At 44.4% G+C, this 14,268-nt stretch overlaps 1 protein-coding gene across 1 annotated transcript; it reads right to left on the bottom strand.

Moving 5' to 3' along the window:
* Positions 1-2,671: 2,671 nt before the first annotated feature.
* On the bottom strand, positions 2,672-6,300 carry LOC134807347 (uncharacterized). Its single transcript, XM_063784007.1, has 2 exons — positions 5,937-6,300; positions 2,672-3,387 (listed from the first exon to the last, which is right to left on the bottom strand). Exons 1-2 carry the CDS (start codon positions 6,295-6,297, stop codon positions 3,011-3,013), a joined length of 738 nt encoding a protein of 245 aa, XP_063640077.1. The 5' UTR covers positions 6,298-6,300; the 3' UTR covers positions 2,672-3,010.
* Between the last annotated feature and the right edge of the window lie 7,968 nt (positions 6,301-14,268).

The raw sequence follows: 14,268 nt of genomic DNA, 5'->3' as shown, positions 1-14,268 counted from the left end.
GCCATTGAGCCTTAAAACATGTTATCTTATCATTAAAGGACTTTCATACATTTGGTTCTATATAATTTGCCAGCCAACCTTATTGTCTATTGAAATGCCTAACCTTGTTTTTACTCTAACCCCTTACTTTGAATTTTGTCCTGCTTGTCTCTTTAATCACCTAGCCTTGCTTCTCATGTGAATAAAACTCTCTCTAGCTGGGAAGGCTGGACAAACTCCATTTGACCCCTTAATTTACAAGACACTAAGGGCTCCTTACCCAACCCCCTTTCCTAAGGAGTTGACCTGGGTAAACAGATCCTCAGCATTTTAAAAGAACCCAATTAACTGATAAGGTTCTAACACCATCAATGTATGAAGTTCCCAGGATTTTTCTCGAAGAGATAACAACATAAAACCTTGAGTTCGTGTCTGGCATAGACCCTATATCTAATTATAATGAAAGATTTAGAACCTCGCACCTGGTACCGTTGCTCTTCTTGTAACCATTTGTCTTTTAAGTTGTTTATCTCTCTGTAACCATTTAGCTTCTTTTGATTCTTGCATGTTTTTACTTCTGTAGAATTACTGCATTTAAGTCCCCCTCCCCTTCCTAAACCTAGGTATAAAAGTTAATCAAGCCCCTTCCTTGAGGCTGAGAGAATTTTGAGCATTAGCCGTCTCTTTGGCCGCCGGCTTAATAAAGGTCTCTTAATTCGTCTCAAAGTGTGGCGTATGTTTTGACTCGCTTGGGCACAACATATTGCTTTTGCTTAAAAATTCCATGCTAGAGCCAAACATATACTTTTTAATCTTTAAATAATCCCTCCCTTTTACCAGATTTATCCATTCTTCTTTCCTCTAACAACTTTTTGTTCACAGTTTAAATGTTTTTAGGTTTATATCACACATGTTATGCCCAGACCGTTTGTTCCCCAAAGAAGACCACCAGAGTCCAGAGTCAAAGCCAAGCGGCAAGGATCTTTATTACAAGTTCGAACCTGGTCCCTCCATTCCACCGCATACAAGAGGGCCCCCAACAATGCGAGTGTTTGCTTTTTTATAGCCTGAAAGTTACAGGGGAACAAAGGAATTCTTTTGGTTCCCGCTCTTTCAGTAAAACTTTGAACGGCTGTCCCCTCATCTGTCCCCTTATCGGAGACTTTCCTGGTGGTGTTTGTACTGGGCTTGTTTGTTTTGAGCCCGGGGGAAGTTTAAGAGATATATGGTGATATGTGGTGGGATGGGAGGATGGGATGTGTTTGTACTGGGCTTGTTTGTTTTGAGCCTGGGGCTGAGGAATGTGCCCAGCTCTTTTCATTCCCCCCCTTTCTTTTCAGGTATTTTTTTAGAGCCAATCTTGGGTCTTATAAGTCTGATTCTGTTTCAGCGTTTACAGGTTGGTATTGGGCTCTGAGGACCATGAGTTGTACAGTGTTAAACCTTTCTTTAACGAACCGCAAAATTCTGTTAACAACACAAGGTCCTACGGTAAGCAGAAATAGTAGACTCAGCAGGGGTCCAGGGAAGGGGGCTAACAGAGAAAACATAGATGAGTTCCACCATTGGTCTGCAGCTGAAGCAAACTGCCGTGTTCTTACTTCTGTGCTTAACTTGCGTAACTGTTGGACTCGGTCTTCCACGAGTCCTGATTCATTTATGTAGAAACAACAGTCTTCCTTTAGAAACATACACGTTCCCCCTTTTTTAGCAGTGAGTAGGTCTAAGGCCCTCCGGTTCTGCAAGGTTACCTGTGCTAGGGACGTGAGCTGCCGCTGGAGGGAGGCAAGGGACTTAGCTGACTCCTCCATAGCAACGGCAAATTGTTGGTACAGCTTGTTACTTTCTATAAGGGTGTGACCTAGGGCTCCCCCAGCCAGTCCGGCCGCCATGAAGGATGTGGTGAGGGAGATTCCTGCAATGAGGGGGAGAAATATGGCTCATGCAGGTCTCGGTCTAGGGTCTGGGTGAATAACAGCACTAGTCCAGTTACCGGTATACCCTAGGAACTCGCCAGCAGTAAGTAGAGTTAACCGGGGAACTAATGTGACAGGAAGACACAGTAGGTTGGTAACAGAGGGGCTTGATATGTTTTTAGATAATGTTCCATTACACCAGAAGAATATGCCTGACGGAGCCCTTAAGGTGATGTTAGGGGGCGTTGCAGTGATGTTGCAGAGGCTGGAATTAGTTCCTGAGAAACAGTAGGGAAACTTCTCTTGACTGGGGTTTAGGTATAGTGGCACGTTAGGGATAGGGGCATATGAGAGGTTTTGGTGGTTGTTAGCTTGGGCAGAGGTGGATGATCCCCATGGCAGGGGGACAGCGGTTAGCGGTGGACGCCCTAGAGTGGCACATAGAAAGCAGCCAGACAGGCTGTGAAGTCCTGTAAGGTTGGCAAGTTCTAATCCTTCTTGCAATAATTTTAACCAGGAAAAAGGACGTAAATCTTGTGTCAGGCGGTTTTCTTGTCGCTAGATATTTCCATGGACCAGGGGCCGTACCTGCACTAGACCCCGCCACAGATAGAGGTGACTGCTAGGCCATGTGGAGGCGGAGGAGTAGTATACAGCCCCGTGTTGAGGCGTGGTCCAGCAGGAGTTCCAGGGGTCTCTAACTATCCATGTATATGAAAGGTCTCTATCTCGTCTGTGATGGAAGGGCCATCTGGGATCTATCTATTCTTCTCCACCCCACCATTGGTATTTATGGATGTTACAATAGTTATAAGGGCAGCCGGCACTTTGGTGCCACCAATAGTGCTTACAATTGTATTCAGTCTGATCATACTCGAAGCATATTATTTGTGCCACTGGTTTGGCTACTGGGAAATTGGTAAAATTTAGTAAAATTGGGCTATTGCACCCTGAGGAGGGGCAATCTGCACTGGCCACTAATTTCCCGGGCTTATGAGGTTGCCCAGGGTGGGTTTGGTTTTCATAAAGCCAGAATCTCCAGACAAAGGGATTAGGAGCTGGCTTTATGTTTTCCCCAGCGGCCACTAGGGCGACTAATGTTAGAGTTAGACTACCTAACTGCATGTTTGCAGTGAGTTATGCTGCCGGCACAGGGTGAGTTTTAAGGGGTTGTTCTTAGCTCTGTCCACAGTCCACGTGTCCGGTGCTTCAGCCGCCGCTGCCGTGATTGGCCCCAGAAGGTCGGAGGTTGGGTCCACTGGCTTGACGTGGGTGTAGTGGATCCACGACGCAATGCCTTCTACCTTCAGGGCGGTGGGTGTGGTCAGGAGTACTTGGAGTGGTCCTTTCCACCTGGGCTCTAGGGTCTCTTGTCGGTGTCGCTTAACCAGGACCCAGTCTCCCGGCTGGTACGGATGGGGTGTCGGTGGGGGACTGGTCTCATATAGCTCTCTCAGCTTGGGCCAGATTTCTTGGTGAATTTTCTGTAAGGCTTGTAAGGAAAATAAGAATTCAGAGAACCAGGGGTGGAGGTCTGCCATACATGATTTCGTAAGGGGTGAGGCCCAGTTTGTAAGGGGTATTACGGGCCCGGAACAGAGCATAGGGGAGAAGGACTACCCAATTAGCGCCAGTCTCTATAGTCAATTTAGTTAAGGTCTCTTTTAAGGTCCGATTCATCCTTTCTACCTGTCCTGAACTCTGGGGCCTGTAAGCGCAATATAGTTTCCAATTTGCCCCAAGGATGGAAGCCAAGTCCTGACTTACCTTAGCGATGAAAGCGGGCCCATTATCTGACCCTATCTGGATGGGGAAGCCATACCTGGGAAGGATATCTTCCAGAATTTTCTTTGCTACGACCTGAGCAGTTTCTCTTTTGGTTCGGAATGCTTCAGTCCACCCTGAAAAAGTATCTACAAAGACAAGTAAGTACCGGTACCCGTACTTTCCTGGCTTTATTTCAGTAAAATCTACTTCCCAGTAGATACCGGGCCTGGTTCCCCTGAGCCTTGTTCCTGCTGCAGCTTGAGATTGGGGGTATGCATTGTTGAGCTGGCAGACTTTGCAACTTGTCACGATACTGCTGGCCGTCTCAGCTATATGTCTGATTTTGAGCTTGGAGCGTCTGATCAGGTCTATCATCCGCCGGGCCCCCAGGTGGGTGGTTCGGTGGATGTGTTCTAACACCTGTTGTCCTAATTTTTCTGGTAGGATGGTTTGGTCATTAGTATCAGTCCACCACCCATTCTGGATTTGTTTCAGGGGAAGTTTGTCAATCCACTGGAGATCTTGTTCTGAATATTCAGGGAAATATGGCAAGTCCCGGGGGCCCGGGTCAGGGAGCTGGAGTGCAAGGAGTTGGCTGGGAGCCTTCGCCACATTTCTTGCAGTTTGGTCTGCCAGAAAGTTGCCTTGAGCAGTTGGAGTAGTTAGTTTCTGATGCCCTGGGCAATGTACAATGGCTAATTTTTCTGGCCTCCATAGGGCTGTTAGCAGGGCTAGGATCTCTTGCTTGTTTTTTATCTCTTTTCCTTCAGCCGTCAGTAACCCTCGCTCCCTGTAAATGGCCCCATGTATATGCGCCGTTGCAAAAGCATATCGGCTGTCTGTATATACTGTCAGCTTTTTCCCCGCCCCTAAGGTAAGAGCTTGGGTGAGCGCTATCAGTTCGGCTTTCTGGGCCGATGTCCCCGGGGGCAGGGGTTCCACCCAGATTACCTCAGTCTCTGAAGTTACTGCCGCCCCAGCGTATCTCTGGCCTTGATGCATGAAGCTGCTCCCATCAGTGAACCAGACGAGGTCGGCGTCAGGAAGTGGGTGGTCCTGCAGGTCTTCTTGAACTCCGTGCACCTGAGCTAGTATCTCGGTGCAGTCATGGAGTGGGGCGTCCAGGTCCGGGTTGGGCAGCAGCGAGGCAGGGTTTAAGGTTGTTGGGGGCAGGAAAATTATCCTGAGAGGATTTAGTAGTAGTCCTTGGTAGTGGGTGAGCCGGGCGTTACTCATCCATCGATTAGGTGGCTGTTTGAGTACACCTTCGATGGCATGTGGAGTAATGACCCGCAATTCTTGCCCCATGACAAGTTTATCAGCATCTTGCACCATCAGAGCCGTGGCCGCAATCATTCGGAGACAAGGGGGCCACCCGGCAGCTACTGGGTCTAACTTCTTTGACAGGTAGGCAACTGGCCTCCGCCAGGGGCCTAAGTTCTGAGTTATTACCGCCTTGGCGACACCCTTATTTTCATCCACGTATAAGTGGAAGGGCTTGGTAACATCAGGTAGTCCTAGTGCAGGCGCGGAGAGTAGGGCGGTTTTAATCTGTTGGAAGGCCAACTCGGCTTCGTCTGTCCAATTAAATGGCTGTTGCCCCCGTATCGACCAAGAACTGGACTGGGGACCCCTCCACTTGCAAAGTTACCCTAGGTTCGGGGAGGGGGTCCGAACCCCGTCTTCCCTAGTCTTCATCTTGAGTGACTAGTACGGGTGTAGACCTAGGGGGTCCGGGTCCCTGTCCTCGTGGTTTCTTTTTGGGGCAGTCTCTTACCCAGTGGCCAGCCCCCTTACAATAGGCACATTGGTCTTTGCTCAGATTATCATGCCGGGGGGGCCGCCTAGGTTGGGTGTACTCTGGCTGTAGATGCTCTTTCTGTACCACTGCTGCCAGGACCTTGGTCATTTTTTCAGTGGCCTTAAATTGCTTTTCGTCTGGAGTATCTCTGTTATTGTAAACCCGCTGGGCTATCTGAAGGAGGTCCTGAATCCGCTTTCCCTCCAAGTCTTCTAATTTCTGGAGTTTTCTCTTAATATCTGGGGCTGCCTGATTTACGAAAGACATTACAACAGCTGCCTGACTTCCTGGAGCCTCTGGATCTATGGGGATGTACTGTCTAAAAGCTTCCATTAATCTTTCTAAGTAGGTAGCTGGGCTCTCTGTCTTTCCCTGCAGAATAGAATATACTTTAGCCAAATTAGTGGGCTTGCGAGCAGCTGCCCGGAGACCCGCCATTAGAGTCTGGCGATAAAGGTGTAGCCGTCCCCTACCTTCTGCCGTGTTGTAGTCCCACGCCGGCCTGGTCAGAGGAAAGGTTGCGTTTATGAGGTCGGGGTTGGCAGTCAGTTGACCGTCGTCCCCCGGGACCAGCTTTCTAGCTTCTATCTGTATTCTCTCTCGCTCTTCCGTGGTGAACAAAATTCGGAGGAGCTGCTGACAATCATCCCAAGTGGGCTGGTGGGTGAACATGACACTATCTAGTAAAGCCAGTAAATCTTTGGGGTTGTCTGAAAACCGAGCACTCTGAGTTTTCCAGTTATACAGATCACTGGTGGAGAATGGCCAGTACTGGAGCCTGGGGATTCCTGTGTCATCCGGGGGTCCTATTTCCCGAAGGGGTAAAGCCACCATGGAGTCAGGCGGCTGAGGGGGCTAGTCCGTGAAGTGCGCCCCCGCGTCCTCCCCGCCGGCCCTTCAAAGTTACTTTCCCTTTCAGCGGGCCCGTGTGTGCCGGCCGCCTCCCGTCCGCCTGCTCCCTCCCGCAGCTCAGCCAGGGGGGCTGGGGCCTGGGGCCCGGAGTGGTATGGAGGGGGTTCTGTGAACAGTGGGTCCCTGCTGTCAGGTAAAACAGGATGGGGCGGGGGGCAGTTGGTTGCTTGGATTTTAGTGGTCGAGCAACTAGTGCCTTACAGGGTTCAGAGGCCAATTGGAAAGGGGACAGCCAAGGAGGCAGGTTCTCAACAAGGTCCTGCCATATGAGGATATATGGGATTTGATCTAAGTGGCCCGCATGCCCAGGTAGGAAAATCTTGGACTTTACCCTAGTGATGACAGCAAGTCGGAAGGTCCCTTCGGGTGGCCACCCCACATCAAAGGCAGGCCATTCGGAGTGACACAGAGTAATTAGCTTTCCTTTCCTGATTTCTATACCAAGATCATGGCCCCTTGCTCTAACTTCTTTGAAATTACTCGTAAGGAGAGATAGAGGAGTGCTCTGGGTATTACCCATCCTGTAATAATTTGTAGTCTCTTCCTGTAAAGGAATGTGGGTTTGAATCCCTGTAAAGGAAATCTGATCTGACTTATTAATGATATCTAATCACAGGCGCACTTTGGCAGCCCTGGTCAGAAGCAGCTGCTGCCCGGCAAATCGGGGCAGCTCAGATCAGGCCAAATCGGGGCAAGCTCAGATCAGAGACAGATGCTGCCCGCCAAACTGGGGCAGCTCAGATCAGAGACAGCTGCTGCCCGCCCAACCGGGCAGCTCAGATCAGAGACAGATGCTGCCCACCAAACCGGGGCAGCTCAGATCAGAGACAGCTGCTGCCCGCCCAACCGGGCAGCTCAGATACGGCTGCTGCCCGCCAAACTGGGGCAGCTCAGATCAGAGACAGATACTGCCCGCCAAACCGGGGCAGCTCAGATCAGAGACAGCTGCTGCCCGCCCAACCGGGCAGCTCAGATACGGCTGCTGCCCGCCAAACCGGGGCAGCTCAGATCAGAGACAGCTGCTGCCCGCCAAACCGGGGTAGCTCAGATCAGAGACAGCTGCTGCCCGCCAAACTGGGGCAGCTCAGATCAGAGACAGCTGCTGTCTGCCAAACTGGGGCAGCTCAGATCAGAGACAGCTGTTGCCCGCCCAACCGGGCAGCTCAGATACGGCTGCTGCCCGCCAAACTGGGGCAGCTCAGATCAGAGACAGCTGCTGCCCGCCAAACCGGGGCAGCTCAGATCAGAGACAGATGCTGCCCACCAAACCGGGGCAGCTTAGGTCAGAGACAGCTGCTGCCCACCCAACTGGGCAGCTCAGATACGGCTGCTGCCCGCCAAACCGGGGCAGCTCAGATCAGAGACAGCTGCTGCCCGCCAAACCGGGGCAGCTCAGATCAGAGACAGCTGCTGCCCGCCCAACCGGGCAGCTCAGATACGGCTGCTGCCCACCAAACCGGGGCAGCTCAGATCAGAGACAGATGCTGCCCGATCAACCGGGCAGCTCAGATACGGCTGCTGCCCGCCAAACCGGGGCAGCTCAGATCGCAATATAGATCAGATGAGAGCCAGGGGACGTCTCCCACCAGTCTCCGCTGGCCGTCCTATAGCGTGTCCGCCAGGACTGTGCCAGCTCCAGTTTCAGACCTCGCGAGTCACAGATTCGGATTCAGAACAGACACAGACAGACAAACGGAGACGAGCCAGCTCACCTATCAGTAGATTGATCCTAGCAGATCCGTTGACCAGGGGTCTGGTGGGCTTGGGGAATCCCGGACGGGCCCCCAGATGTTATGCCCAGACCGTTTGTTCCCCAAAGAAGACCACCAGAGTCCAGAGTCAAAGCCAAGCGGCAAGGATCTTTACTACAAGTTCGAACCTGGTCCCTCCATTCCACCGCATACAAGAGGGCCCCCAACAATGTGAGTGTTTGCTTTTTTATAGCCTGAAAGTTACAGGGGAACAAAGGAATTCTTTTGGTTCCCGCTCTTTCAGTAAAACTTTGAACGGCTGTCCCCTCATCTGTCCCCTTATCGGAGACTTTCCTGGTGGTGTTTGTACTGGGCTTGTTTGTTTTGAGCCCGGGGGAAGTTTAAGAGATATATGGTGATATGTGGTGGGATGGGAGGATGGGATGTGTTTGTACTGGGCTTGTTTGTTTTGAGCCCGGGGCTGAGGAATGTGCCCGGCTCTTTTCACACATACAAAGTGACTGGCACAGTAGAAGTGTGTTGAATGAGTAAACCATAAATAATAATAAGAGTAAATTATAAATACTATAGTTTATAGTAAACCATAAATCATAATAAATTACTATGGAAAAGGACTCATTTCCTATAGCCATTTTTTCTAAGATACTATTAAGAAAAGCAAATTAAACACAAAATGGAAGATATTCATTTTTAATTGAATGACAGCCCTTTTAGAATAAGACATAATAGTATAATCTAAGAAAGTCATACCATGGGAACATGTGAATTTTTATCTGAAAATTTCCTCTGAGATGAATTGATAAACACCTATTGTTAGAGTATTACTTTGGTTTGAATCAGTGACACCTTCTTTAAATCCATGGTGAGCTTTTTCAGAGTTCAGCATGAAAATTTGTTAGAAAAAAAAAGTCTCATCTTTTGAAATAATGATTTTATTAAGTCATCAACACAATAAATTGTGAAATAAAGTGATTTTCGGTCTTCAAGTCAAACTCATCATTCCTGATCCAAACTGTACAAGAGCATCTGGAGTATAGTTTTATTTATAATTGTTTGATATCATTTTAAAGATAGGCCATATATTTGCAGGTAAATGTTAGGTTAGCAAAGCTATATGCAGGACTGAGTCAAGTGGGGTTTTTCCTCCACCATATCAACCTTTTGGCTGCATCTTTTACATCCTTATTTCTCAGGCTATAAATAAGTGGGTTTAGCATGGGGATCACCAGTGTATAAAACACAGCCGAGACTTTCTCCTGTTCCAATGAATACTGAGAACTTGGCTGGATATAACTAAAAGAAACAGACCCATAGAATAAGGTCACAGTGGTTAGGTGGGAGACACAAGTGGAGAAGGCTTTGTACCTTCCCTCAGCTGCATGGAATCTCTGGATGGCAATGATGATGCGGATATAAGACACCATAATGGCAATGAAAGTGAACATTGCAATGAGCCCAGAGAAGACCAAGAGCAGCATTTCATTGATATGAGCATCAGAGCAAGAAAGCCTCAGAAGAGGAGGAACATCACAGAAATAATGATTCACAATATTAGGACCACAGAAGTCTCATTTGAGCAAACCTATTGTGTGTGTCAGGGAATTAATGAGCCCACCAAAGTAAGAAGCAAGGACCATCTGAATACAAACTTTTTGGGCCATAATGACTGTATACAACAAGGGATTATCTATGGCCATGTAATGGTCATAAGCCATCATGGACAGGAGAATGTTCTCTGTGGTTACATGTACTGCAAAAGAGAAACTCTGTAGAACACAGCCAGAAAATGTACTGGACTTATGTTTTGATAGGAAATTGACTAGCATCTTAGGAGCAAAGACAGTAGAGTAGCAGATATCACAAAAGGAGAGGTTGCCAAGGAAGAAGTACATTGGAGTATGAAGTTGGGCATTTAACCAGATTAAAATAATTATACCCAAATTATCCAACAAAGTGATGAAATAAATCAGAGTGACAAGCAAAAAGAGTGGGATCTGCAAATTAGGATTTTCAGTTAACCCTACCAGGAGGAACTCCTTCGCACCTGTATGATTCCAGCCTCTCATTTTTACTCAGGTATATATAGTTCCTTAGTTGCAGAACAAGATATTACTCTGATGGAAAAGGAATGATTCCTTCATGATCCAGTATCCAGAACAGCATGGGAAATTTAGGGTTACCCTGTACTTAAATAAAGAAAGAACATTTACTTTAGAAGTGGCTCATATATGTGCTAGACAATCTATGTATAGTGATTCAAATTTTTGGTACTAGAGATTGTTTTATTCCTTGGTTTTTAGTTTTCACATCACAAAATGTGGGAGGGGGGTAAGAAATCTCTTATATTTCAAAACTATTAAAGGTAGAATTAACATTTAAATCCAGATGTGACTGGTAGCAAATCTCAAGTAGAATGAATAGAATGTCCACTCATCCTATGACATATATAAGCCTTCTGCTAATGTGGGTTACAAACAGGAGCATCTAGTGACAACAAATCTTCCCTTGTTCCGTGACTAAACTGTCCCTATTATTTCATACCCATTTAAGCTCATGAAAATGAGTTTCATCAAATGCAGCCCCATTTCTTTCCAAATCTCAACCTTAGACCTCTTTTTGCCTCACCTTCTGCCCTGATTGCCAACTTGAAAGAGCAATGATTGTGCCCTCCAGTAAAATTGAGTTGAGAGAAAAAGGCAGGTCATTCCTTTTATTTGCTATTTAGTATTAAGGCTGATCAAAAATAGCAGTGTTAACTCTACAACCTTTTCTTTTGCAGCTTTGTGTAATTTTGCTTTAGCATCTTTGTTTTTTACCAGCATTGAAACAAACCTGAACACCCATTATAAAGAGTCGAGGTATATTGTGAGGCACCAAAACTATATCTATTGTATGTTTCTTGTTTGCAAAATCATAGACTGCCACTTAGTTTCACATGTTTTTGACATGATGTGCTACAAATTCAATAACATTTATTTATTTATTTATTTATTTATTTACTGGTATTATTAGTAGAGATAGGGTTTCACCATGTTGGCCGGGCTGATCTCGAACTCCTAACCTCAGGTGATCTGCCTGCCTTGGCCCCCCAAAGTCCTGGGATTACAGGCATGAGCCACTGTGCCCAGCCTTACTACTATTATTTTTTTAGGCAGAGCCTCACTCTGTCACCTAGGCTGGAGTGCAATGTTGTGATCTCGGCTCACTGCAACCTCTGCCTTCCAGGTTCAAGCGATTCTCCTGCCTCAGCCTACTGAGTAGCTGGGACTACAGGCGTTTGCCACCATGCATGGCTAATTTTTGTATTCTTAGTAGAGACGGGGGTTTCACCATGCCGGCCAGGCTGGTCTCAAACTCTTGACCTCGTGATCCACCTGTCTCGGCCTCCCAAAGTGCTGGGATTACAGGTGTGAGCCACTGCACCCTGCCAATTCAACATTTGTAATGAAATATCAACAATTTAATTTATTCACATATATATTCATGCATTCGATAAATATGTATTTCTACTCTGTAGCAAGAAATATTCTATTTGCTAGAGATAAAACGTGAAAAAGACAAATGTCATGCTTTCAAGGAGCTCACATTCAGTTAAGAAAATAAACATGTATTGATATACTGTATAAAATGATAACAACTATGAAGAAAAATAAACAAGGAAAGGTGAATAGAAAGAGGTGGTAGGTACTCTATTATATGTGTATACATTTTCTATTGCTGCTATAACAAGTTACCCCCAAATGAGAGGCTTAAAACAATAATTGATTATCTTACAGTTTGGAGGTCAGAAGCCAGAAATCAGTTTGCTGGGTCAAACTCAAGTGTGCGTGGGGCCACACTTCTTCTGAAAGCTTTAGGAGAGACTCTGTTTTACTGCCTTTTCAAGCTTCATGAACAGTGCTATTTTGGCTCCTTCTATCTTCAAAGACAGCAGCATAGCACTTTCATTAGTCATCACACTGCTTTCTTCTATAGAAAAATCTCCCTTTGCCTCCCTCTCACATTTAGTATTTACCGAGATAATCCCAAGTAATCTCCCTTCCTCAAAATCCTTGCCTGACTCATCTCTGAAAAGTATTTTCTGTTATATAAGATAGGATTCACAGGTATGGGATTAGGATTTGAATATCACAGGGGCCACCGTTTAGTCTACCACATATAGGTTGTTCAAAAAAACTCTATATAAGATGAAATCTGAACAGAAAGCTGATGTGACTAAATCAGTGGTTTGACTAAATATGTGGCTATCTACAGAAAGACTTTTTAGGAAGATGGCACAGCAAGTTCAAAATCCTGAGGTGGGATCATGTTGAACAAGAAGCTTCAGGAGATTGACTGAACTGCAGAGAACAAGATGGAGAGTGGCCAGTGGGGAATAAGAGATGCTGTATTTATCACACCTTGCCTTGTTTGAGGTTTGGATGCTTTCTCAGTGAGATGGGAAGTTGCTTTGCATATATACTCTATTATATAGTGTTTAACTGTGTAATAGGATCCACATATTTGACTTATATTTTTACACCTCTGAGAATAAATCTCAGCAAGGCAAGAGCAGAAACAGGGAGGCTATCTAGGAGGCTATTTCAGTTATCCACTGGAGAGATGACTATGTCTTACATTAAGGTGGCAGTAGGAAAAACTATAAGGAGTGACTCTATTCAGTAACCATTTTGAGGTAGGAACCAAAAAGATGGAGAGTTGAACATGAAATAAAATATTATTCTAAGGGCATGTGTGTGTGTGTGTTTGTGTATATTTTTTGAATGAGGTTGTTATTTTCCAAGATGTAGGAGACATGAGAGAATGTATTTGGCAAAAATTTTTTTAAAATTAGATCTATTACTTCAGGAATTATACAGATTGGGTTGGAATTTAGTATTTGATTGTAAGATGTAAAAGTCTTGAACTTGAAAAGATACAAATTTGGAGACGATCTAATAAGTGTCATGACAAAATCTGGATCTTTGCTTAAAAATGTGAAATCACTTCATAGTAATTGCTTTTTAATTCATGACTCCAAGGGAACATTTGAAAATATGCAATCATCATTCATCAATAAAACAATTGGAGATAAGGTTGGTGAGAGATATCACAAAGTTAAAAGCATTTTTTATTATATTAAAAAGGGAATCTAGCCAAATGCCCATCAAATGAGTTAAGGATTTTCAAAATAAAACTCTGTACTATAATTTTGTTAACCAAACCTGAAATAGCTCACTATATGCCCTCAAGGAGGTTGGCTCATAAAATATGGTTATGATGACATAATATTTATAGATGAATTTATTATAAATAGTGCATGTAAATACTGTATTTCATGTACTGTTAATTTTATTATAGAATATTATGTAGAAATAAGTATGTAACTGATTAAACATATGAAACATATTACATATGTAAATTCATGATATACTTTCTTAAGAATATACATGCACTTATACTTTTAAAACAGTATATACTGAATGATTTATGTATAAAAACTGTTTGTAAGACAAAAATGGCCAAAAGTAAAATATGCAAAATAAATAAAAATTTGACAAACAGCAATAACAAAATTGTAAAAGTACACCATCAAAAAATGGTCTTTTTGAAGTCTATTTTATGCAGGCACTCTAAAATTGTAGTGGAAAGAATGAACAATTTGTTGTAGTAAAAAAAGTCCTGGGCTCTGGGAATAAAGTATCTGTGTGGATGTCCTGGTTTTGTTAAACACAAGATGTAGTGAAAAATAATCAGAGAAAATATAAACTAGTTCTTACAATGTTATATAGATATTGTAAAAGAACATTACATCTATGTGATTTCCAAAGACTGTCATGTATAAAATGGGGAAGATGTTCTTTTCCTTGTCATGTAGTTAACATGCATTGCAATTCAATTATATTACATTATTATACATTATATTATTATACTATTTATTATATAATATAATATTATGTGATATAATTATATACAATAATTATATAAAACAGTATATAATATATTATAATAATTATATAATATAATAATTATTATACATTGTTATAACTCCCATTATCCCAAAGCAGTATTAGACACATAATACAATGTAGGGAATTCACATGTTTCACATGATTTATTGATTTTTACATAAGGTTGATGAATTATTTGTATGCTTGGATGCTGTTAAGTTCTGTTGTTAGAATTGTAACAGAAAAGCAGA

This window comes from Pan troglodytes, chromosome 9 (genome assembly GCF_028858775.2).
Source record: "Pan troglodytes isolate AG18354 chromosome 9, NHGRI_mPanTro3-v2.0_pri, whole genome shotgun sequence".
Taxonomy (NCBI): Eukaryota; Metazoa; Chordata; class Mammalia; order Primates; family Hominidae; genus Pan; species Pan troglodytes.
Note: the sequence above shows the minus strand (reverse complement) of the source record. Positions and strands in the feature narration are given on the sequence as shown.